The sequence below is a fragment of the Mustela lutreola genome, chromosome 6, assembly GCF_030435805.1.
Source record: "Mustela lutreola isolate mMusLut2 chromosome 6, mMusLut2.pri, whole genome shotgun sequence".
In the NCBI taxonomy this organism is placed as follows: domain Eukaryota; kingdom Metazoa; phylum Chordata; class Mammalia; order Carnivora; family Mustelidae; genus Mustela; species Mustela lutreola.
In genome coordinates this window covers 93,668,861-93,695,600 of record NC_081295.1, presented here as the reverse complement: position 1 = coordinate 93,695,600, position 26,740 = coordinate 93,668,861, and the positions used below count along the sequence as shown (strand labels likewise).

General features: G+C 37.8%; 1 protein-coding gene and 1 non-coding gene across 7 annotated transcripts in view; one reads left to right on the top strand and one right to left on the bottom strand.

Moving 5' to 3' along the window:
* Positions 1-26,740, top strand: part of LOC131834056 (24-hydroxycholesterol 7-alpha-hydroxylase) — a 92,323-nt gene that overhangs the window by 16,707 nt on the left and 48,876 nt on the right. For 5 of the 6 annotated variants that reach the window (XM_059178163.1, XM_059178161.1, XM_059178159.1 and 2 more), the window contains 5 exons: positions 421-595; positions 1,891-2,040; positions 2,972-3,065; positions 9,401-9,508; positions 14,359-14,449. In XM_059178163.1, coding sequence (XP_059034146.1) covers positions 421-595; positions 1,891-2,040; positions 2,972-3,065; positions 9,401-9,508; positions 14,359-14,449 — 618 coding nt within the window. The remainder of the gene's footprint in view (positions 1-420; positions 596-1,890; positions 2,041-2,971; positions 3,066-9,400; positions 9,509-14,358; positions 14,450-26,740) is intronic. The other variant, XM_059178160.1, reaches the window with a different exon arrangement.
* LOC131834934 (U6 spliceosomal RNA) lies at positions 17,775-17,884 on the bottom strand. The gene has a single exon (XR_009355026.1). It is a non-coding gene; the product is annotated as a U6 spliceosomal RNA (small nuclear RNA).

Genomic DNA, 26,740 nt, shown 5'->3' with positions numbered 1-26,740 from the left:
ATAAATATAAATAATGGAAATACCACACTGTACCTGGCATACAAACCTGGGGGGGAGAAGGGCCTGGAAATGTTACTGGAAAACTAGAAAGATGGTAGAAGGCCTTTTGTAAACTTTGTTAAATGTAGAAAGCCAATGAAAGCTTTTTAACATGCAAATAAAAATCACCAGATTTGTGTTTCCCAGAGGCCCTCCTAGTCACCCATTTGTAGATCACCCCCAAACGTGAATTTCCCCCACTGACTCTTACAGTCTCGTGGGATAGGTTGAATCTTCCCCTCCTTTTACTTGCAGGAGGTAATTTTATGTACTAGGAAGGCTTTGGCTGCAGTCCCTGTGGCCAAGTAATAGTAGAGGTAAATTGACTGTTTGCTTCAAGGAATTGTTGCTTCTGTTAAAAATAGTTTTCTCTGTTTTTAGCATCAATTCCAAAGAATACTTTTTTAACACTGCATGAAAAACTTTATATCATGATTAAAGGGAAACTAGGGACTTTCAACCTGTATCAACTCACTGGACAACTGACTGAAGAATTACATGAGCAACTGGAGAACTTGGGCACTCATGGGACAATGAAGCTGAACAATTTAGTAAGGTAAAATACATGCATTAGTAGTGTTCAAGCTTGTTGGTTTTTTTGGTTTGGGGGGTTCTTGGAATAAAAAACTTGGAATCCTGCACATTGAACATTAAAAATTATCTGGTTGATTACTGAAGTCGATCTAACTGGTAATTTAAGAGATTTTATTAATCTTTTAAATCTTAATTAATGGACAATTTTTCATTAGCACTCCGGTTTTTAGGTGAGCCAATATGATCGTTTTAATACATTTACAGTAATTTCTCCTCAACCATTCCATGCCATGTAGAACATACCTACCTAGAGGGAATGCTGAGAGACAGGTGAGACAGGGAAGGGCACTGGAGGGAATCAAGTGACCTCAGTCATGTTCTGAAGCTTTCTGGCAAAGGTAAGGGCTGGGCCTAGGAGCTGTGAGAAAAATTCTTCATGTGTGAAAGGAGATTTGGTCAATTGAAGTTAGCTATTAAGCACTTTCCATGTCAGTGGGATACTGGGATGCTGAAGGCAGGATTCAGTAGTTCAGACTCATAAAAAAGAATAACAGTTAATATTTCGTTAGAGGTCCAGAAAGAGAGAGAAGAAAACAACAACAACAAAAAAGGCAAGCAACAGACTAAACTTTTAGCATGCCCAGTATCTACAACAAAACCAAGCAAATTTTTGGATATCTTGAAACTCTGGGGGGAAGGAGATCCTGAAAAATTTCTAGTGAGGAAGAGATGGCAAATAAAACTGAAACAAACAGTACTTAGTGTTACTAATCTAGGTCATATTAACAATCTTTGATATTCATTTCTTTATTATGCCACAGTAATTATTTTTATTCACTTATGGTGATAGGTATTATATTCCAGTGGGAAGTAGTTTAAATCTGTAGGATCCTATGAGAGCTTGGGAAATTTGGTAACTAGTGTTGCCCTGATTTTTTGGCTCTCTTTGCTGCTGTCTAAAGTCATGGACTGTATCTTAGTTATTGCTATTATTTACTTAATAAGAACTTGTTGAAATTATATTGAATCAATTTATTTTTACATATGATCTCACATTTATCTGGATCTAACAATGATTGCTTAGAAAGCCTTTTAAAATCTTCAGATAAATGAACCACAATTTCAGTTATCCCTAAGTTATCTTGACCACAGTAAACAAATATTAAAACCTTTTGAAACTGATTCTTTCCCAGAAGAATCTGTTGCATATTATTATCTACCCCTAATATATAGCTATTAAATAATGTCCTTTCTTCCTTTCTTTCGCCTTTCTTCTTTGGTCATTGGGTCTGACTTTCTATGTGTTTTTCTTTGTAGGCATCTTCTTTATCCAGTCACAATGAACATACTCTTTAAAAAAGGCTTGTTTCCCACAGACAAGAGAAAAATCAAGGAGTTCTATCAGCATTTTCAAGCTTATGATGAAGGTTTTGAGTATGGGTCCCAGATGCCAGAATGTCTTCTAAGGTAGGGAGCTCTTCCCTACAATTAATTCACTGACCAAGCTCCTCCCAGCAATTTCCCTGTTCTCAGTAGAGAGAGAAGCATCTACGAGGAAGAGACAGGAGCTACTTCTTCAGATGAATTTGTTTTTGGTGTGTGGGTGACTTGATGGAGGAACTGAAGAAGAGAGATGCATTATTTCCTTTTTTTGTTTTCCCCTTATTTTGAGGAGCAAAAATGAGACAGGGAGAGAGAGAGAGCCAGAGAGAAGATACGAGAATGAAACAAAGAGTTTGTTTTGAGGCCTTTTATCCTGTTTACTGTTCTTATGATCACATTCATTGCTATACTTTGGAACCCTGCTAAATCATCAGGCATGAACAGTCTTAGAGGCTGACATGGTTAACCTTGTTCTCCCTGAGGCACAAGGAGGTATGGCCAAATGTATTTTTCACAGTTGGCTCAGTGGTTCAAATGCAAAATAACACATGAGTTGTTAAATGTCTTGGCAGTTGGTTTATAGTGGTAACTGGTCAGAAAGTATGAAAAAGATTGTAGCCAGTTTGCTTTACCTGGCTTAAGCCTGCACTGGGTCCTTGTGCTAGTTTCTCATCCTTCAGCCACTGCTAACAGCCAGAGTAAAAGTAGAATAATCAGGTCATGGGCTCTGATTTTGTTTGTTTATTTTTGCTTTTGTTTTTTATTCAATGCCAACCCTATAGGGATTCAAACATTTCTTTGCAAAAATCCTACTAAGATGTGGCTGCCTTGCCCACTCCATTTTCTTTGTGATCTAGTAAGTCTGAAGGTAGACCTCGCATGAAATTCTAGGAAACTTAGAGAAGAAATTTGGAGAAGTAATTATAATTCCATAGATATACCCCTTTTAATGCTGTGACCTATTACTCCTGATGTGCTTTCAAATTAATTTATGCATGTTTTTTTTCTTGCCTAGAAACTGGTCAAAATCCAAAAAGTGGCTTTTAGCACTTTTTGAGAAAACCATTCCAGATATTAAAACATACAAATCTGTAAAAAATAATTCCACGGTAAGTAGTTTTTTGCTGAAGTAAGTGAGTTTTTGCCAAAATGTATGGGAGGAAAACAGTAATAAGGTATGATTTTTAAAATATTTTTTTTTGCCAAAAATCGTGAGATTATTTAGGTAACATTTTGTGTCAAGTATATTGTTGGATTTTTACATACATTATTCTATTAAACAACCTTGTAACAATGAGGTAGGTATTAATAGTAGGTATTAATAGTTATTAAGTAGGTATTAATAATTATTCTACATAAGAAAAAACTAAGGCTACAGACAACAGCATATAACAAGATGCTGAGGTTTTTATTGATTTATATATTACATCATTAGGTCAACAGCAATAGTTGGGAATTACGGCACATTAGATAAGGATAACAGAGTTCTGCAAAGTAGACTTTGTTCTCGATGCCATTATCACTAATTATTTCTCTCTTCAAATAAAAGGAGGTAGTGAGGTATAATTTGAAAAGCAATGCACTGGAAGCCACTGTCCCAAGTGGCTTGGTTCCAAGTGGATTTGTGGTCCTTCAGTTGTGGTTCCTAGACCAACAGTACCAACATCGTCTGGGGAGGACGCAATCAGAGCCTCTGAGGTGGAGGCTCAACCCAATCCGTGGTTTCATAGCCCTTCCAGGTGTTTCTGATGCTTGTGTAATGACAAGTTCTCAACCCTGCCTGCTCATCAGAATCTCGGGGAGCTTTTGGAAATGACCTGATTCTCCAGACCCACCTTCCCCTCCAGAGACTGGGATTCACTTGGTCTGAACATGGGCTCCAATTCAGTCACTAGTCTCATGACCTTGGGCATAGCATCTTGTCTCTTGACTTGGTTTCTACATCTACCTCATAGAATGTGGGGATTAAGTGAATTAATATTTGTGAAGAAGTTAGAGAATAGTGAGGACTATATAAGAGTTCAGACCATGTGTTTATCATTAAAAATTAGACCTTTTATTTTATTTTTTTAAAGATTTTTACTTATTAACTTGAGAGGGAGAGAGCATGCATGTGCATAAAAGCAGGAGGGAGGGGCAGAGGGAGAGGGAGAAGCAGACTCCCCACTGAACAGGGGGCCTGATATGGGGCTCAATCCCAGGACCAGGAGATCATTACCTGAGCCAAAGGCAGACATTTAACCTAGTGAGCCACCCAGGTGCCCCCCAAATCAGACCTTTTCTTTCTTATAGATGATATCAAATGTTTTTATTTGCTTGCCTTTCATTATTACAGCAAGTGTTACCACAAGCAACACTGCTTAACGCTGGAAGGGAAGATCACTTCAGAAAAAAAGTGATGTATGAATGTTTAGTTATCTTCCACCAGAATAAAGGGAATAGAAAGCTATTTTGGAAAGCCCCACACTGATAAACAGTGTTTTAGCTAAGGATTCTACTTCACAAACAGACCCAACACATTTTGTTTGCATTGTTTTCCAGGATTTAGGGGTGAAGAGGCATGTGTATAAAAGATGAGCTCAGATGAATCTGTGCTCTGTGGGCCTGGCAAACAGTGTTTTGAGTGCCCCAGATAAAACTCTCCACTGAGGTTAAAGCCTCTGCCTTCGGCTCAGGTCATGATCCCAGGGTCCTGGGATGGAGCCCCAAGTCGGGCTCTGTGCTCCGCAGGGAGCTTGCTTCCCCCTCTCTCTCTGCCTGCCTCTCTGCCTACTTATGATCTCTCTCTCTGTCAAATAAATAAAATCTTTAAAAAAACAAACAAACTCTCTACTGACATTACTTCTAGAGCAGCATTTCTTTTTGAAAAGTCTGAAGAAATGAGGCATTTTTAATCATGGGTACTCTAACTCTCTGTTTGAGTAAAGATAGATTTTGCATTTTGCTGAAGCTAATCCAATGTTTAAGACTTGGGGGCAGAACTCGGTTTGAACATTCAGGAGCAGTTTTCATTTTTTGTGTGTATAATTTTTGTTTTTTTCCAGCAGTGTTCACACTGAGCTTATGTTCTGTACCCAGTTTTTTTTTTTTTTTAATGTGGTCTAAGAAGAAAATAAAAGATTCTGTTGTCTTCTGTATAAGTAGATTTCAATGGCCTAGTTAAGCAGAAGACTGGAAGAAGTTTTTTTTTTTTGGAAATATTACACACACATCTATTACATTATAAACATCAAGTGTGGTGATTTCTCCCTTGTTATTCTAGATATGTATTAAAATAGTATTTTCACTTAAAATTAAGATTTCAACTACAGGATAGCATCCAAAGAATGAAATCCATGTATAGGATTTTCCATGAGCTATAAACTTTGTGTTATTTTAATTTATGTTGTATGATAGAAACCAGCACTGAATAAAATTTATACTTAAGTAATTTGCAATTTTGCTAACCCATTGTTACAAAAACAATAAGACATTGCTAACATTTTGGGGGGGCTTATTCTGTGCTAGACATAATGTTACTACATTTCACAAATTCATGACTCATTTTTCAGAGCAGCTCTAATACCCAGAAAACTGGAGATTTTTAAAACCAGAAAACAGAGGATTAGGGTGGTTAATCACTTTGGAAACATTACATGCCTTTGTAAGTCATAGTACTAGTCTCTCATCGTGTATTTTCTTTGATTGTGGTTTAACAGTTATTTCATGTATCCCAAGATCTGAGGCAAAACTACTAAATAGTGGTACAATACAGTTCTCTTAATCCCTAATCCATGGGAGTTGTGGGCTGTATCTCTCATGGGGCAGTATATCGCAATAGCTAAGAGTGTGGGCTATGGAGCAGGGGCTAGGCTCTCAGCATTTGAATCCCAGCTCAACCACCCACAAGCTATCTATTCTGGCCGAGTTCCCTAACTTAAGTGGCTTCAGTTTCCTCTAATGTGAAACGGTGAAGATAACAGTATCTACTTCTTCAAATTGTACTGAGGATGAATGGTTGAACATTTGCAAAGCCCTTAAAGCAGTACTCGCCTTAGCAAGCAATAACTAGGCATTAGCTGCCATTATTTTTATCACCTGAATTTGAGTTATTTAAGTGTCAAAGTACATGAGTAACTTAATGCAAATGTATCTGAATCTCTTCCCTACGATCGAGAATGACCATTAACAAAGGTGTGACTGGGAAACCTCCCAGTGAAGAAAAAGCTTCCATGGAATTTGTGTAATGACTGGAGAGCCACCATAGGTGGACTTGGATGGGGCCCTGATCTTAGTTGGCACCATTCCAGTCAGATATCCCTTCTCTGCATATTGAAGTATTTATACTATCTCCTGGATTGGCAGTGCTTTCTCCATGGTGTACAGGCTGAGAATCTTCATGGCAAATAGGGGTAGGGTTTGCTCTGGAATGCTCCAGATACCTGTGTTTCTCTGTTGCTTGCATTTTCCTAAAAGCAGAGGTTTATTTTAAAAATTGTCAAAATGATAATATGTACTAAGTTTTGTTTCAAGTGCTTTGTAGGTAGTAACTGGTTTAATTCTCACAACAATTCTATGAGGTAGATACCATGTTATGACCATTTTATAGATGATGAAATCGACACAGAGCTTAAAGTAACTTGTCCAAGGTTATCATCTGGGTCTTGACTAACTAAGCCAGATTCTGGTTCCACATATAAGGATCTTGGAAGTTGCCACTCTATCCTAACAACAAGCACAAGGCTGAACAGACCAATACTAAGATTATCAGACTGGGACTTTAAAACAGCTATGCTTAATATGTTGAGGGCTCTAATACATAAAGTAGACAGCATGACAGAACAGATAGATAATATAAGCAGAGAAATGGAAATCCTAAGAATGATTAAATGCTAGATATAATAAACACTATAACATAAATAAGGATGCTTTTGATGGGCTTATTTGTAGACTGGCAGAGCCAAGTGAGGAATCTCTAGAGGATATAGCAGTTGAATGTCCCAGAACTCAAAAACAAAGAGAGTAAAGGCTTTAAAAAAAGGTAGAACAGAATACCCAAAGACTATGGAAGTGTGGGACAACTCTAAAAGGGAGAGCGTCCATACAGTGGGAATACTAGAAGGAGCAGAAAAGGGGAAAGGAGCAGAAGAAGTATTTGACACAATAATGATAGAATTTTCCCACAATTGATGTCAGACACCAAACCATAGATCCAGCAAGTTCAGAGAGCACCAAGCATGTAAACACCAAAAACATTATCATTTTTTAATTATTAAAAAAAAAAGATAAAAGTCCTAAAGAAGTCAGAAGGGAAAACACACATATCTATAGAGGAACAAAGATAAGAATTTTTTCGGACTTCTCCTTAGAAACTATGCAAAACAAAAATAGAGTAGAGTGAAATATTAAAAGAGTAGAGTGAGAAAAAAAACCCATCAATCTGGAATTCTGTACCCTGTGAAATTATCCTTTAGAAGTAAAGTTGAAATAAAGGCTTTTTCAGTCTAGCAAAAATGAGAGAGTTACAAGAAGTATTAAAGGAAGTTCTTCAGAGAGAATAAAAATAATATAGGTCAGAAACTTAGATCTATATAAAGAAGGGAAGAGCATCAAAGAAAAAATAAGTAAAGGTGAAATAGAAATTTATTTTCCTTAATCTTAATTGATCTAACAGGTAACAATTTGTTAAAATTATAATAGCAACAATATATTCAGATACACACACACACACACACACACACACTTGTGTGTGCTTATATATAAATGAAATCATTATGTATGGTTATCTGCATGTCTGTTTGTATCCTTTATCATATCCTTCTATAATAATAATCCAGTAAATAAAATGTTTCTCTGACTTGCATGAACCCCATAAACAAATTAATTGAATGTGGGGAAGGGTTGTGGGAACCTCTGATTTATACGGGCAATCAGTCAGAAGTACAGATAACAAACGACTTGAAGCTGGCATCTGAATTCCAAGGATGAGGTTTTGTTAAAACTTCAATCTGTAGTCAGTTGGCCCAAAGTGCAGGTAATAGCCTGGGCTGTGACGGGCACCTAAAGGACAGGTGGGAGGTGGGGAAAAGATATAGTCTTGGAGGACTAAATCCTTAACCTTTAGAACCCCATGTTATTTCTGGGTAGAGGGTGTCAGAATTGAGTTGAACTGAGTTCAACTAGATAGTGTCCTGAGTGTTTTTATTGCTGTTTGGAACTCCCCCTCCACATATACACACACATTAGAAATTGGCATCAGAATTTCACAGTGAGTATGTCCGCTTTACTACTTCCTTTCAACATAGTACTGGAAGTCCTATGCAGTAAACCAAGAAAGGAAATAAAAGTTACATAGATTGGGAAAGCAGATATGAAACTGCCTTTGTTCACAGATGTCATGATCATATTTGTAGAAAATCCAAGAGAATAGACAAAAAAGTACTGACACTTTGGAAGACACTTTGGTGGTTTCGTACAAAACAGAGCATACTCTTGCCGTAAAATCTAGCAATTGTGCTCCTTCATATTTGCCCAAATGATTTTGAAAATTTATGTCCACACAAAAACCTGCATTTGGATGTTTAAAGTAGTTTTATTCATAACTGTAAAACTTGAAAGCCACCAAGATGCCTTTTAGTAGGTAAATAGATAAACTGTGCCACATCTAGGGAATGGAATATTATTCAGCACTAAATACAAATGAGCTGTCAAGCCATAAAAAGACATAAAGGAACCATAAATGTGTATTACTAAGTGAAAGAGGCCAATCTAAGAAGATTATATAATGTATGGTTTCAACTATATGAAATTCTGGAAAAGGCAAGATGTGGAGAAAGGAAAAAGATCAGTGGTTTTTGGGGAGGGAGGAGAGATACACTTGCAGAGCACAGAGAATTTTTAGGACAGTGAAAATAATTTATATGACATTATAATGGCAAATATATATCACCATGCACTTGTCCAAACCTAAAGATTTTACAATGCCAAGAGTCAACCCTAAGGTAAACTATAGGATTTAGGTGATTGTGATGTGTCAATATCTTTGATCCATGGTTAAAAAAAAAAAAAAAAAAAAAAGTACGATTTTGGTGAATGATAGTGATAAGCAGAGAAGGCTATGCCTGTGTAGGGATCAGAGTTATATGGGAATTCTTTTTACTTGCTTCTCAGTTTTATTGTAAACCTAAAATTGTGATAAAAATAAAGTATTTAAGAAAAAAAATCAAAACCAAAAACGAAGCCAGCGTTTGAACCAATGCAGTAAAGCAATTGTGTTCTAGAGTACCTACTCCTAATAACTATGCTACCAGTAGCTACATAAACCCTTTAGCATGCTTCAAGCTGCAAACCTAGGAACGACAGAAATAATGTATTTGGGATTAAGGAAAAATGTGTGGTCTATGTTTACAAACACCATTCTTTGTCACATAGCTGTGGTTTGACAAGATGTATTTCTTTTAAACAGACATTAATGCAGGCTATGCTGGATATCATAGAGACGGAGAGAAAGGAAGAAGAGAGCCCCAATTATGGGCTCTTAATACTTTGGGCTTCTCTGTCCAATGCTGTCCCTGTAAGTATATTAGTAAAATAGGAGTTATATTTCTGTCTCCTGCAATTTCGGTTTTTTCCCTTTGTTATTCTTTTCTTTTCTTCTTCTTTTTTTTTTTTTGTTTTTTGTTTTTTTGTTTTTTGTTTTTGTCTTTTCACTTCTTTATTATGGGAAAGAAAAAGGCTACAGTGGATTTGGTTGTGAGCTAGAAAAACAAAACCCAATGCCTAATGAAATCTAATAAGATCACAAAGGAGGCAGAGCAGAGACATCAAGTGAATTCTGCCCTTTGCAAGGCAAGCTTGTAGGAGACTAAGGGAAAAGCTTGCACTTTGGGATCAGTTGTGACAACACCTGCTTTTATATAGATGCTTTTAAAAAGAGCTTTCTTTGTCAGGCAACGTGCTTAGTACTGGCGCTTCAAAGATGAGTAAGTCTTAACTCTGTCATTTTATTGGGGAGAGAGTAGGTAAATGGATAGTCTGGGATAGAATTAGGCATGAATCAAGATAACCCCCACCAGAGCTATAAAACCTCATGGAGATAATTTAAACCCTCAGCTGCCTTTTCTTTATGTGTAACAAAGGGATAATACAACTGGTATGGTCCTAGGACTTGGGTACTTAATAAATGGTAGCCCTCCTTTCTCTATAAGGTGGTTGTGAGAATTCAGTGAGATAAACCCAGCTGGTGCCCAGTGAGTATCAGTTCTTTGTCTACCCCTCTACCCATTCTCCTGCACGCCATTCCTGTTTGTGTTTCCTGGCATCTTGGTCCTGTAAGTTTCCCCATGAATGGACTAGTGACATTGGAACTCACGGTACTAAAGAAAGCAGAACCTTTTTAACTGTTTCTTTCTAAAGCTGTTATGAACTAGATTAAAGCCATGTGATATGTCTGCTCCTTCTTGTCGGATGCACATCAGGGAGGATCTCACATTAGCCTAAACTGCTCTAATATTATTTGAGAAATTAAAGGGTAACCTGTTTTCTACTGAGCAGGAATATTCAGTCCATCTCTAATGATAAATGTGTCCATTTTCTTTTTTCTTCTAACAAATAGGGATGAGATATTTCAGGTATCATTTATGTCTCCTTCCTCTTAGAGAAGGCTTTTTAAGTACTGATAGTCTGGTTTCTTTTCATGGGTTGTAAACTGACTGGGTAAAGAGCAGAAGTAGAAATTCTGCTGTCTCTGCCATACGTACTTCATCTGGTATGGGCAAATAAAAATCATCTAATCCTTTTTCCCCTCTTTTATGTACTTCTGATATCATGCCCTGATTTCTCTTTGTGTCGTTTTCTTGGATACTGATTAAGCTTACAGCAAAATTAAAAAGCGAATGTCAGAACATCTCCCTAAGCAGAACAGAACAGCCCTTCCTGTCACTGGATTAATTTTCAAGATCTCATTAGAGAGATCCTCCAGAAGAAGGGGACACAAAGCCGCATTGATCGGACTCAGGGAAAGTCATTTCTTTGGAATCTGTTCCTGGCACCAGCCTGAAAGGATTTAAATCATGAATTTCAGAAAGAAAAGTGTCTGATGATTAGTGAGAGTTCCATCTTTCTGGCTCTCAGTGGCACCTCCAAGAGGCAGCTGGTGTGCAGGCAAAAACCCTCGAAAGGCTTTAGAGTCAGGCCCAAAGCCAAATCCCAGCGCTGGGTGGCAGTGAGTCAAGTGTTTAACCTCTCTGAGTCTCAGTGTTCTCATCTATAAAATAGGAGGAATGTTATCTACCACATTGGATGATCATAAACATTATATTTTTAAGATATGGCAAGTGGCTGACAGTCCCTGAAAGAAAGAAGGTGCTCACTGAATGTTAACTTTCTTTCTTTCTTTTTTTTTTTTTAAAGATTTTATTTTATTTTATTTGACAGAGAGAGATCACAAGTAGGCAGAGAGGCAGGCAGAGACAGAGGGGGAAGCAGGCTCCCTGCTGAGCAGAGAGCCCAATGCAGGGCTCAGTCCCAGGACACTGAGATCATGACCTGAGCCGAAGGCAGCGGCCTAATCCACTGAGCCACCCAGGTGCCCCTGTTAGCTTTCTTTTATGAAAAGTAAGGCTGTTGTTTCAATCATTACTTTCAGTGGCGCATTAATAATAAACTACCCTGTCTTCCAAAACTGGACCACTCAAATGCCCCAGGGTGGGAGTGGCCGCTGCTGTCTGGCTTCAGTGATCTCCCCTCACTGCCTAGAGAACCCCCAAAAGCCCTGCCACTGGGATAAGTAGTGCAGCCTGTCCTTTCTTGGTGCCCAGGTCAGGTTCTCTTCTCTCCCATTCTGGGCTCTCCCTCAAGGGGCGTGGAACTCAGAGCTCAGGCTTGAGATAGGCTGGGGACAGGACAGATCACCAGAAGGCTCCATTGTGGTCGAGGTGAACTTTGGTAGATTGGCCCAAAATACCAGCCATAATTTGCGAAACCATTTGTATGGGAAAACCATTTCCAATTTCCAAGAAATCCCTGCCCAGTAAATCTTGGGGACCATTTTTCCAAAATGAATCTCACCGCTGACATTTTATCGTTGTTATTGCTTCTCCCAAGCTCTTTCCGAACCCTTTCAGTACTGACCGTGACCCCCCACCCCAACCCACCTTACCATCCCACAATCTGTGTTGTCTGTCCCACCCATTGCCTGTACTCTTAGCTCTTTGTCCTCCTGATTGCATTTCGTACCCCCAACTAGATGTGAAGTTCTTTGGGCAGGAATGATATCTAGTATATGTTTGTGTTTACCATGATTGTAGAAGACTGTCTGACCTGTTATAGAGACTCCATCAGTATTTGTTAAATCTCTTTTGAATGTAACAATAAAGGATGCTGAAGAGCATACCTATTTCATCTTCTCTTACTGGGCTGGACTTTCCTCCTTGTCCCTTTCCATCTTTATTCTTATCCCAAAAACATTGCAGTGGCTGCTTCTGAAGTTCAGTGAGCCAGGTGGCCCTTCTCCTTTTTGAGCTGCCATTGCCATCGACTTGACCCTTTGGCAAAATACTAATTGATACTTTGGGGAGCGGTCTTTAACTGGGCGTGCGCAAAGATCCCGAAGTCATTTATTCTTGTTTGTTTCCGTAATATATGTAAATTTCTTATTTACTCATTACTGTCTTTTATGTGACTATTCTTTTTTTAATGTAATTGAGTTTTTTACCAAATTTAAAAATTATAAACAACATCTTCATACAGCCATGAATAATTTAGTTGAATTCCTTGTGTTCATTATGAAATAAGTTTTACCCAATTTTTGTGAGTCTCTAAAACTCTAAGCACTGTTTGGTATAACTCTGAACACTTCTTTTGTATAACTGAAAATCTATACGCTATCCACTAAGCTGTTTTTCCCCATTACAAATTCTGACCCTTTAAATAAGACAAAGTGAGTATGGATGGAGTCGTTATTAATTAAATCCAGTAATTCAGCACTTCCATCCATAGACCATGGTAGCAGGGGCCCGAGCGGGAGACAGGAGAAGTGAGCTCTCTGAGCATGTTTCTTCTACTGTAAAATGGACTGGATGAGATCTAGGGTAAGTCTAAAGTGATCTGAATCATGCTGCAGAAAGAGGCTCTCCAGATGGTGGTGGCCTTGGCTTTCCCATTCACTTTGTCTATGTACACAGTACCCTGTTTACAGGGCCATCGGGTTTCATGCCCCAGGGCGGGGCCATCGGGTTTCATGCCCCAGGACGGGAAACCACGAGGAGTATTCAATTTGGCTTACTTGACCGGTTCCCTTCAGATAGTTGCTCTTCCTTTTTTGGCCACAGAGGGGAGTATTGGGATTATGTAAAGGTACTTAAAGTTGCCCCACAAAAGAGACAAAAAGACTTCAGTGTTTTAAATGTGAAATATTGTCTGAGTCTTTCAGGGCTGATTGAAATTTCTTTTACAATTTTACAATAGCTGAAATTTCTTTTACAATACATGTTTACAGAAAAGATGCAAGGGAAACCCAAACTTCTTTTATTAATTTTATACAGTTTCCTTTTTTATGGAGTCTAAAATTAGAGGCAAAAACATCTACCTGAGTTAGTGGAAAGTTAATTTTTGAGATATATGGCAGTATAATTTTAACCTTGTAATACCGCAATGAGGAAAGATGTGAAATAATCTTCTTTGGTCTAGAGAGAATTTGCAAGCATGATACGTTCAGTAATATTCAGGTGGGAAAGGACCATTATTTTTCATATTGAGTACTCTTATAATTTAGTTTATGGGATTTGAGGTATATTTTTCTGGGCTTATTGAAAATTACCTTTTTTTTTTTTTTGCAGAACATAGGATTTGCTTATTCATATCTATTTCATGAAAATTAATTTTTAAAAATATTTTCATTGGAATTAACATTTTAAGTGTCATAATTTGCTGTTTCTGAATATTTAATGTATGCATATATAATATTTTATTATGTGTATTACCAAAAAAGAATCCTGCCTCATTTTGTAGTAAAGATAGTTTAATCTGTAAAAACAACAAAGTTAAACTATAGTGACAAAATAGAAGTATAGATTTGACCTCTCAGAAGTCTATAACAACTCTCTTGTTCAAAAAATCTAGTTGTTTCCAAAAATGCTCCTTACTAACATACTTTTTTTTTAAATTAAATTTATTTATTTTCAGCACAACAGTATTCATTATTTTTGCACCACACCCAGTGCTCCATGCAATCTGTGCCCTCTATAATACGCACCACCTGGTACCCCGACCTCCCACCCCCCACCACTAACATACTTTTAAGTTTAATTTAAACATTTTCCTGTTTTTTTCTAATGTGGCGAATATTAAGCATGCTTTTATTCACTTTCAAAGGAGGTTGTATTGTGTGATACATGTTTTCTGTTTTGTTTTGTGTTTTTTAAGGTTGCATCTTGGACATTTGCATTTATCCTCTCTCATCCCACTGTCCACGAGACCATTCTGGAAGGCATATCTTCTGTGTTTGGCACAGCAGGTACTAAACCTGAATGAACTGACCTGGCTGAAGAGATATCTAATGAGTACTTATCACATGTTATGGGTACAGCTAAAGGCCCAGAGTTTTATAGAAATTGAACGTAATCCAAAATTGAACACAAGTTGTGTGTTTCAGGGTATAAATTGATCAGGTAGATTCCTAGAATTTAATTACTGTCCAGGTTATTTTAGAGGGCATCTAGTCTAACTCCCTTACTTTCCAAATCATGAAATAAGTGCTAAAGAGATTGTGATTTGCCCAATTTCTCTACTGTATATGTATAGACAAAGCCTTTTTCTTCAAATTTGGTGGCCCCTCAGTTATTTTTGTAATTCAGGATTTTCTAGATTTTGTAAAAAGTAATACAGTGCATATATTACATAACACAGATGTTCAAGTAAGGTTTTGTCACCAAAGGAATTGTTTTAAAATTTAGAGTTTTAGGTGCCTCGTTAGCGCAGTAGGTAGCGCGTCAGTCTCATAAAATTTAGAGTTTTGGGGGTGCCTGGGTGGCTCAGTGGGTTAAAGCCTCTGCCTTTGGCTCAGGTCATGATCCCAGGGTCCTGGGATTGAGGCCCACATCAGGCTCTCTGCTCAGCGGGGAGCCTGCTTCCCTTCCTTTCTCTCTGCCTGCCTCTCTGCCTTTGTGGGTCCTGGGATTGAGGCCCACATTGGGCTCTCTGCTCAGCAGGGAGCCTGCTTCCCTTCCTCTCTCTCTGGCTGCCTCTCTACCTACTTGTGATCTCTGTCTGTCAAATAAATAAATAAATAATCTTAAAAAAAAAGAGCTTTGGGAGGTTAGAACAGTAAGAGGGGATTGCCACCTTGCTTTTTTTAGTTCAGATTTGTACTCTTCAATTGTCATCTGTTTTAAAAAGCAGAAATAAGCTTGGGTGCTTATTCAAGCTACTTGCACTCAACTACTTGTTTATAATTTGACCTGTTGGGAAGTAGTATCTCTTAAAAAAACCTTACTATGTCAAATTATATGTTTTGATATAAAAAGAATAATAAATGATTTGGAAGAAAACAATATAATAGGTATACTATATCCTACAAAAGGTAGGATATAAATTAACAGCAACCCCCTGCTTCATAATTGCTGAAAATATTTTATCTGGAATTTTTTTCTTTATTTTCTACTGCTTCTTATTGAATCAAACCAGAAAGCAAATTGGCTTGTTCAACATTGACTATCTACACCATATAGAAATAGTGAGGATTAGAATCACTAAGTAGAAACCATGCTAACATGTTGGATTCTGGAGACACATTAGTGAGTAAAAGAGAAGACTACTTGCCTTTATGGAGCTTACCTCTACAAAGTTACGGAAACACACAGGCCTGTATGTCTACAAACAGTAAAAGGGAATGTGTCCTTGACTGTCACATTTCCGACTTCACCATTTCCTTACTAGAGTCCTCTCCTCATATAGGGTTCTCTAAAATCCTGGTCTTTAGGAAATCATGAAGTAGTTATGGAATGGTGGAGATAATGTGGTGAGCCTGTCTGACCCAAAGGCTACAACAGAAGTATTATATTCGTCTAAATGTCTATAATACTTGAATCTTGAACTCTTGAACACAGTTCAATGGAGAAAGACATACCCTTTATTCTTTTTCTACATTCTGGTTTATTTTTAGAACGCATTGTTCTCCACTGACAAATGCTCCTTCAAATACTGATACCAGTGTGTCAGTGTGTATGCTTTCGGTTTTTAAGACTCATGCAAAATTGAAAACAATTTACATAAAATATCATATGTTCTTTGCTGTGTTTATTTGGAAGCAATTCAGATCAATTCCTGGATAAGATGTAGTAGAGCTCAGGAATTTATTTATTTATTTATTTATTTTTTTTTTTAAAGATTTTATTTATTTACTTGACAGAGAGAGATCACAAGTAGGCAGAGAGGCAGGCAGAGAGAGGAGGAAGCAGGCTCCCTGCTGAGCAGAGAGCCCAATGCGGGGCTCGATCCCAGGACCCTGAGATCACGACCCGAGCCGAAGGCAGCGGCTTAACCCACTGAGCCACTCAGGCGCCCCTGAGCTCAGGAATTTAGATGAGAGAGGAAACCACTCACTCTTTGGAGGTTGATATTAAGGAAGATATCCATGCACCCATACAAAGGACATTAGAGTTCATGGAACAAGAATCTGACTCAATATAGCATTCTCCATTCTTATGTTCACCACTGCAAGATCATTTCTTTCTTAGAGATGTCCTTAATGACTTGGATACCTCTCCACATCTCTATGGCCTCAGCACTCACTACTACAGCCCATCCCAGCTATATTGCTCAACTTTCTTATAAGTCTCAGAGTAAAAGCTGCTATTGAATCACTGGTCCTTTGTGTCTGGCTTTTTTTCACTTAGTATGAAGTTTTGTTTTTTTACAACGATGTTATACATTAATTGATTTTCACATGTTGAATCTCCCTTGCATTCCTGGGATAAATCCTACTTAGTCATGTGGTATAATACATACAATTTTTTATGGAAATAAAATATCCATGTTACATATAGGTATTTATATCCATATAGCATATATCATTTTTTTGTTGCCAGATTCATTTTGCTAGTGTCTTATTAAGGAATTTTAGGAATTTTATATCTATTTTAATAAGGGATACTGATCTGTGGTTTTCTTTTCTTGTGTTTGTCTGGGTTGGGTCTCAGGATAATTCTGGCTTTATAGAATAACTTCAGAAGTATTCACTCCTCATATTTTTTGGAAGGGTTTTGAAGGATTGATGCTAATTATTCTTTAACTCTATGATAGCTTTACCAGTGAAGTGATCTGGTGCTGAGATTTTCTTTGTGAGAAATTTTTGATTAATTTAATCACTCTACTTGTTACAAGTCTATTCAGGCTATATATTTCTTCTTTTTTATTGAAATATAACTGACACATAACATTGTATTAATTTTAGGTGTACAATAGAGTGATTTTTAATAAATATTTTATTTATTTATTTGACAGAAAGATCACAAGTAGGCAGAGAGACAGGCAGAGAGAGAGATGGGAAAGCAGGTTCCCTGCTGAGCAGAGAACCCGATGTGGGGCTCCATCCCAGGACCCTGAGATCATGACCTGAGCCAAAGGCAGAGGCTTAACCCCTGAACCACCCAGGCACCCGGAATATAGTGACTTGATATATGCATATACTATGAAGGGATCACCACAATCAACATCCATTATCACAAAGTTGTAATTTTTTTCCTTGTGATGCAAACTTTTAAGATTTACTTTCTTACCAACTTTCAAATGCTTAATACAGTGTTGTTAACTGGTCACTATTGCTGTACATTACAGACACAGAAAAATAGGGACACTGCACAAATTTCCATGTCATCCTTATGCAGGGGCCATGCTAACCTTCTCTGTATTATTTCACATTTAGTAACACTATCAGTTTTTCCTTGGTCAGTTTTGTAGTTTGTGTCTTTTTAAGGAATTTGTCCATTTCATCTAGGTTATTTAACTTGTTACATATAACTTCATTTTGCTGCCCACAATCTTTTTTATTTCTGGAAAACCACTAGAAAAGCATCTCCCTCAGCCTTGATTTTAAGGCTTCTCTTTTTTCTTGGTCAGTATAGCTAAAGGATTGTCAGTTTCGTTTTCAAAAGAACTAGCTTTTGGTTTGTTCTTTTGGATGTTCTTTTTTGGTTTCATTTTTCTATTCACTATTTCAAGTTTCTCTATCCTCCTCTTTATTATGTATAATTTATTTCTCTTTATCAGTATTCTTTACTTTGTTCTTTAAACACAATTTTTCTTGAAGTCTTCGACCATATTTAAAATCTCTTAAAGTCTTTTTTTTTTTTTGAAGATTTTATTTCTTTATTTGACAGAAATCACAAGTAGGCAGAGAGGCAGGCAGAGAGAGAGAAGGGGAAGCAGGCTCCCTGCTGAGCAGAGAGCCTGACGTGGGGCTCAATCCCAGGACCCTGGGATAAAGGCAGTGGCTTAACCCACTGAGCCACCCAAACCTCTCCCACCCCTTTTTTTAAAGTGAGTCTAACATCTGAATTTTTTCAGGGATAGTTTCTACTGATTGTTTTTTTTCCCCTATGTATGATCTATGTTTTCTTGTTCCATGTATTATTGCACATTTCTCATTGCATGTCTTACATTTTGTTTTGATAACTGGACATTTTAAATAATACAATGTGGCAACACTGGAAATCAGATTCTCCTGTTTCCTCAGGGTTTATTGCTGTTGCTTCTTGTTATAGCCTTGTTTGTGTATTTGTTTATTGACTTTCATGAACTAATTCAAGAAATTTTGTATGATTATATTATATTTTATATTACTATCATATGTTTCTACATGTGTTTCTGTTTGGTTAGGTTAGTGTTCAGCTAATAGTTGGACAAAGATTTCTTTACACTAAGCACGAATAAGACCTCCATGTTTGCATGTTTGGGATTTTGTTTGCATGTTGGAGGATGCCTTCAATACTCAACTAGGCAGTTGGTAACACTGCCCTAACTTTCACTTCCCACTTGCGTAGAACTTCAAGGTCAGCCATAGGTCAGACCTTAGAGCCTTCTCAGGTCTTTCCTGAGTCTGAATGAGGCCCTGGGCATTGGTGCAGTCCTACACAAGTACATGCATTTTTATATTCCCAGGAATACACTGGACCTTTTGAAGCCACAAGGACAGCACATTCCCTAGCTCTTCATTTTAATCTTTTTGGTTTGCCTGTTGTTTGTCCAAGCTGTTATCTATTGCCTCTGATAGCTGCTGCAAAGTTAATTATCCTTAAAGGTTCCCAACCAAAACCCCTGGGGGAAAGACTTTTTCCACTGTGTGAGTTCCAAGTCAGGTCAGATAAAGATAGTTTTATAAGTGAGACTCTCAGTCTTATAAGCCAGACAGCTCAAATAATGAGAATTCTCTAGGAATGAGGTCTCGAAGGAGTTCCAATCTTACTCTGTCCCGTCTGGTAACTGCTGAGCTGCTGGTTTGCAGGGTGATTGTAGGCTATTGGTTTTCAAGGCTACTGTGGAGCTATGACGAGAGGGATGGGAATAGGGCAAGTTAAGGTGTCATTAGGTTTGTTCTTCTTAAGAAGATTTAGCCGTTTTTCTTGGATAAACACTCCCCGCACTGCTGCAAGCCTTTGGTTAATTCCTAAAGTCCTGAAAAAAGTTGATATTGACAAATTTTATCAGATTTTTCATTGATTTTTAGAGAGGCACTTTTTGGAGTCCTTACCCTGCCATTTCTGTTAACCTAACCCTGAACCATAAGTTTTAAATTTTCTTTTAGGAAACCTTCCAGATTTATTGTTAACCTTTCATTCACCTGTTTATTTAGGTGTCCGTCAAATATCTTTTTAAGTACTTGTCATGTCAAGGCATCATATGAAATATCAGGGCTATGAGGACGAGTGTATGGTGCCTGCTATCATAGAAGTTCATGAAGGAAGTGCATTTTATAAAAATGAAAACAGATTTAGAAGTTTAGATGTTAGGAGGGAGAAAGGAATATTTACATTGCTTCTTTAGAGATACACACTTGCTGATGAATTCTGTAGGATTTCTGTGCTTGGAACGTTTTTCCTTGTTTTTATTCACCTTTCAGTCAGCTTGAATGTCGTTTCCTCAGATAGGTCTTTTAGGCTTGCCTGTCTGAAGTCACTCTGCTCTTGGTGATTCTCTGACTCACCTCACTATGTCTTTCATAAGAATGATTTTTTTGTTTATTAGTCTATCTATTGATCGATCTCTCTTCTGCCTCCTTCATCAGAACTAGTCTCTCCAGCAGCAGGAACAGTGTCTGTCTCATTTTCTACAGGATCCCCAGCTGTCTGGAACCCATTACTCAACAAGTATTTTCTGAATAAATTTAATGAATAAATAGGAGAATGTATTTTAAAAGACGAATGTCTTAATTTAGCTTTCATTTGCAGTTTTATGACCTATCCCATTAGACAGCTTAGATGAAATGAGTACTTTATGTAAAGAAATTTTTGTTAAGTTTCCTCCCCTAAAGTTTTGAGACAATCAGTAGTCTCAAGTCCAAGAATCCACAAGAATGATAATGAATACTAACATGTCTCTGGGTTTTGAACTCTATAAATCATCTTCTTGATTATTATTTTATTTTATCCATTGATCCTGGATGAAATCTACATTATCAAATTATTTTTGATAATTTGATCTGGCAAAGAATATTTTGCTCTGTTACAGAGTTTTGGGGCATAATTCCTGGAAATTTGCCATTTTGTTTTAAATTTTAGTTTGTAGATCACCACATATTTCAGTTGTCTGTCATAAACCCAAAAACATAGTGCAAATATGGGGGTCAAAATGCCTGCATTCAAATCCAGTCTGAGTCCTTACTACTGGTTAATTTCTTATTCAAGTTACCAATTTCTTTAAGGCTTTTTCCTCTTCAGGCAAGTGGCAAAATAAGAATGCCCATCTCATGGAGTTACTAGGAGAATATAGTAAATATAAAATACCACAATGTCTTTCAGATTGCAATCATTTTATGAATTTTAGCCATGACCAAAACCAATATAACCATATCAGTTATTTGAAATTTTATAATCTTGCCATGCCATGAAATTAGTGACTATTATGACTTTGAATTTTTCTACTTCGAAAAATTAGTCAGTATTGCTTTTCAAAATATAGTTTTCCAGGTCCTTGAATAGCTCAGCCAGTTAAGCCTCCAACTCTTTTTTTTTTTTTTTTTTTTTTTAAAGATTTTATTTATTTATCAGAGAGAGAGAGAGAGGGGGAGAGAGCAAGCACAGGCAGACAGAATGGCAGGCAGAGGCAGAGGGAGAAGCAGGCTCCCTGCTGAGCAAGGAGCCCGATGTGGGACTCGATCCCAGGACGCTGGGATCATGACCCGAGCCGAAGGCAGCTGCCCAACCAACTGAGCCACCCAGGCGTCCCAAGCCTCCAACTCTTGATTTCAGCTCAGGTGGTGATCTCAGGGCTGTGAGATCAAGCCCCACATTGGACTCCACACTTAACGTGGAGTCTGCTTGAGATTCTGTCTCTCCAACTCTCTCTGTCCATTGCCTCTCTCAGGGGTACACATGAACGTTCTCTCTCGGTCTCTCTAAAATTATATATATACATATGTATTTAAAACACCATAGTTTTCTTGAGTGTTTACAGCAATAGTTGAATTATCTTACATCAGCTGGCCATCCCTTTAAAAAAACTGAATGCAGCAGAAATATAGCATGAAGATATTTCTGTCTAATATCATCCTAAGAGGTAGAAATAGTAGCAACAATAATAGCCAACACTTAGGTAGCACTTAGTAAGTCCCAGCCCTGTTCCAAGTGCTTTTCTTATTGACTTCCTTAATCCTTGGATCATCCTCCTAAATGTTATTATTTATGTGCATTTTAAACATGAGGAAAATGATGTGCCTATTTGGTAGCTTACCTGAGACTATACAACTAGTAAGTGATAGAACTATAATTTGAACCAATTTTAGTCTGACTCAGGAGTTAATAATACAAAATATCAAATCTTCTTATTTCAAAATTGTACTCAGAATGTCTGCATTAACATGGTGAGGTCCAGTTTCCAGCTTAATTCCAAGTCACTAACATATTAATCTTCCTAAAGCATACCTCTAGTTACATTGCGTGTGTATTCAGAATATATTCCTGGGGGCGCCTGGGTGGCTCAGTGTGTTAAAGCCTCTGCCTTCTGCTCAGGTCATGATTTCAGGGTCCTGGGATCAAGCCCTGCATCAGGCTCTCTGCTCAGCAGGGAACCTGCTTCCCTTCCTCTCGCTCTGCCTGCCTCTCTGCCTACTTGTGATCTCTGTCTGTCAAATGAATAAATAAAATCTTAAAATATATATATATGTATATATTCCTGGACTAAACGTTCATGCCCCTGAGACTGAAACTATAGCCTGATGGTCTGATCCCCCTTTGCAATCTAAGTAAGGTGGCCCCTTGAATACCTTCTAACACTCTCTTCATTTTCTTTCTGTCATGCTACGTGATTTAATTTGGATACCTTCAGAAGACCATACATAAATATACTTGTAGATTAGAAAAAGTATTTTCTAAACTATTTACTTAATACTTGGTTCAGAAAATATGACTACCATGTTCATAACCAAGGTAATTTCTAAAACAAATATAGTTGACAGGAGAATGTAATTTACCCCACCCAAAAAATGGTGACTGATAATAAACACCATAAAAGATAGCTAGTTTGTGGTTGTGTGTAGAATCATCTTTACTTTTTGTGTAACTATGCCTTCTTCTGACCAAGACCACCTGAACACGTGGATCACTAGTTAATCACCTCTGATGACTCTGTTCCATTAATCACAATCCCTTGTTAAGTTCAACTGCTCTCCTGGCTCTTCCCCCTTGATCTGTCAGATCCAGGTAGTCCATACTCAGCAACACCTAGTGACTTCATATCTCAGAATAAAATCTAAAGCCTTCATGTGGCCTTGGAGACTTTTTGTCACATCAACAATCTTGTCTCTGTCACCCTGCCTATTATTTATTTCACCCCAGCCATATCTATCGTTCACTGAACAAATATTTACTGAGCTCCTATTATGTGCCAATAACTATCTTAGGAGTTTGGAGTGCACAAAAAAGAACAACAATCCCTTCTCCTTTGGTGCTTCCATTCTTGTAGGGGAGACAGACAATAAATAAATGTAATGTATAAGTAAACCCTAAAAATATTAGATGGTGACAACACTGTACAGAAAGAAATCATTGCTGAGCTGGGGAACAGGTGGAAGTATTCAAGAGCCAGATAAGAGTGGGTCTCATGGTAGATAAGATCCAGGAAAGCACTTGAAGATGGTTAGGAGTTAGACAAGCAGGTATGCAGAGGAAGAGCTGGTTGGGGTCAGAGACTGCAGGCGGGGCCTCACTGTGTTCTCGTAGAATTCTCTTAGATCAACATCATCAGTGGCATTTTCATGGCATTTTGTCCAGAGAAGAATATGAGCATATTTCTAACAAATGAGAAACAACCTGATTTACTATATTAGGAATATATAAAGAGGAGAGGTCATGGCTTTCATTCCTGTGGACAATTTTCCCTTCTTTTCTTGACAAGCATATGCCTAGTCCTTCCAAGTTTCCATCCTCACAAGAATCTGCTGGAATCATGCCTTCCAGACTTCCATTTTCATTGTCCTTATGCCCCCATAGGTGGATATTTCAGATGTAAAAATTTCACTCTGGGACACCTGGGTGTCTCAGTGGGTTAAACGTTCAACTCTGGATTTTGACTCAGGTCACGATCTCAGGGTTGTGAAATCAAGCCCCACACTGGGTCTTGTGCTGGGCATGGAGCTTGCTTAAGATTCTTTCTCTGCCCCCCCCCCCCCGTTCTCTCTCTCTCTCTCTCCCTTTCTTTAAAAAACAAAATAAAATAAAAATTTACTGCAAGGTGATTGCAGCAGAAAATCCAGGTGGATGTGTGGATATGTCTTCTCTTCCTCTTCTGAGCTCCTCTTACCACCACTGGATATCACTCCCCTTCCCCTCCTGTGCTTCCATTCACTTGCCCAATAACTGACTTTTTCATTTCTTTATTTTCTCCACATTAGTCACTTTGGTTACTCCTTCTATAATTTATCAGCAAAGTTTCTTAGAGGCAGCTGCAGAACCTAACTAAAGCTGATTTAGTGAAAAACCAAATGTATTACCAATTTGTGAGTTCACAGAACATCTAGGAGGGCCAGAATTCCAGGCTTGGAGGATACACAACCTGAAGTCATGCTCCAAATCAGGCTGCAGAGCTAGGGTGGCAAGTGCAACCTTGCCACTGAATGCCAAGTGCATCGTGGCCACAGGCTCAAGACACTAATGACCCTGGTTCCTCAGGAACTTGATCCTGCAAAAAGCACAGTTGCTGCCACCAAACACTCATGCAGTCTACACTTCTTTAGATCACTAACTCTTGATGCGAAGCTTGGGTTGGTTGATCTGACTGGTAGAGTCTTTTCTTCATAGTAATGTCTTCATTCAAGGGTGGCAAAGAAAGCAAGAATCTGGCACTTTTTGGCTTGGTGGTAGGCAAGCTTCTATTGAAACATGGCGTTCAGATATTGCACTGACCAAATTAACAAAATCAGTATGCGTATATATATACCTTTACATATGTACATGAGTATAGGAAATAAGCATATTCTATTACTATATAAATGTATTTTCATAATACATTTATAGTATAAATATAATACATTAGTAGTTTTTTATAAATATAAACACATTAATAAATGTAACTATGTACCCTTATATCTGTATATCTGTGTACATATACACATGCATCCCTTACCTGTTCCCAGGTGAGGTGACCCCTTGCTAACAGATTCCACACCAGCAGTCAAAGTGCAGTTAAGGCTTCTCACCATTCTCAAGAAACTTCATGCTTGTATAAACTATGAATTTTTAAAAATGGAATAATAATTAACTGACACACCTTTGTATTGACCAAAGACAAATGCACATCTTCTTTATTCTGTTTATTGAAAAAGCCACAACTTAGAGTTTATATGTGTTTTGATAAAAAAAAAGGGAAGGGTTTTTTTCTGAAGCTCCTTTTCTTCCTTTAGGGTTTTATCTATTCTCAATATAGTGAATGTTGTGCCCATAGAACTGTTCTAAGAAGAAAATTAAGTTCCTCATATTTTTACTTTAACATTAAACCATGTATTATGCCATATTTGGTTTTCTTAAGTATTTGCATTTTAATTTAAGTGTCATTCCATTAACCTGACATGATGGTTTACTTCTCTCCCCTTTTTTATTTTACTTAAGGTGTAGGAATATATATTTAGATGCTTCTTGCATTTTTAGAATCATTATACTTTGTATTTTCAAGATAACTACTAAAGGACTGCTGGATCATACAAGATTAACCAACCCAGCATAAATACTCATATTTATGAGCAAATGAGCAAAAGCAATCTCGGGCATTAACATTTGGGTCCTGTTTAGACTATTATAAAGCAATTTTCCTTTCTAATTCTGGACTCCCATGGTGAATGTCTGCCCACCAGGAGAGGGTCATTTTATCTTAAAAACAAAACAAAAACGCAGTTGAAGTTTTTAGCTGGTTGTATTGGCCCTTCCGACCTATTCTTTTTAATGTAAGGGAGCATTAACTCCTTTTTCATGCAGTTTTACTGTGTGTTTATTTAAAGGAAAAATTAATAAAATTGTATGTTAATGTACAAGGAACCAGATTATTATTTTTTTATTTTTGCTAGAGAGAGAAAGAGCACAGGCATGGGGAGCAGCAGGCAGAGGGAGAAGCAGACTCCCTGCTGAGCAGAGAGCCCAATGTGGGACTCCATCAGAACCCCGGAATTATAATCTGAGCCAAAGGCAGCTGCCTAACTGTCTGAGCCATCCAGCTGTACCTACAAGGAGCCAGATTAGTTAATAGAACTGCATCTATGTAGAAATGATCCGTGTTTTATATAAAGTTATCATTTGTGCATCATTAAAGGTACATTACCAAATCTCCATTGGATTTAAGTCAGGAACTTGATTCATGAGTTTCAATTGGGCCACTCACTAACAGTGTAACTGTATACAGGAGAAAATTTACTCATTGCCAACCATTGTTTTCTGGCTCCCTTGTGTTCTGATTTACCAGCAATCCTGACTGGAGACATACTGACATTAACACTGTCTGAGTGGCCAGATGCTATTACATGATGGCATTGACTTACATGGCCACACTTACCACACATTGGTGAGAAAAGAGTCTGTCTCTGCTCCTAATTATAAACAAGGATAAAAACTAACAGAGTGAGAAATGAAGTTCGGAACGTATGGTGACGTCCTAGGCAAAGTCCATGTTGTTTGTATTATTTTAATTAGTTTGTATTATTTTTAACTAGTTTTACTTCCTTGCATTTAAACATTTTCATTTATTCTTGAAACCCTACCTATAGTCACTTCTTACCTATATTATAATTTGTATACAACTTCCCTCCACTTGAATATGTGTCGATACCATCTTGCCAACCAATAACAACATTCTTGGAGGACTCCATCCTGGCATATTAAAGACCTGAGTCCCTCCTGCTAACCGAAGAAGCTCACTTCCTTATCCCCTCTGCAACCTGCCAGGGCTTGGTGGTTGATAGCCAAAGTTGCATCTGTGATAGATTCCTAGCCCTCTGTGACCCAAAATATTGAGAAAAGTGATCGAATAGCAGAGCCAAGGACACTTGGATGGAGTCATGAACAGAGGAAAATTATTAAAAAATTTCTCTTCTGGGGCACCTGGGTGGCTC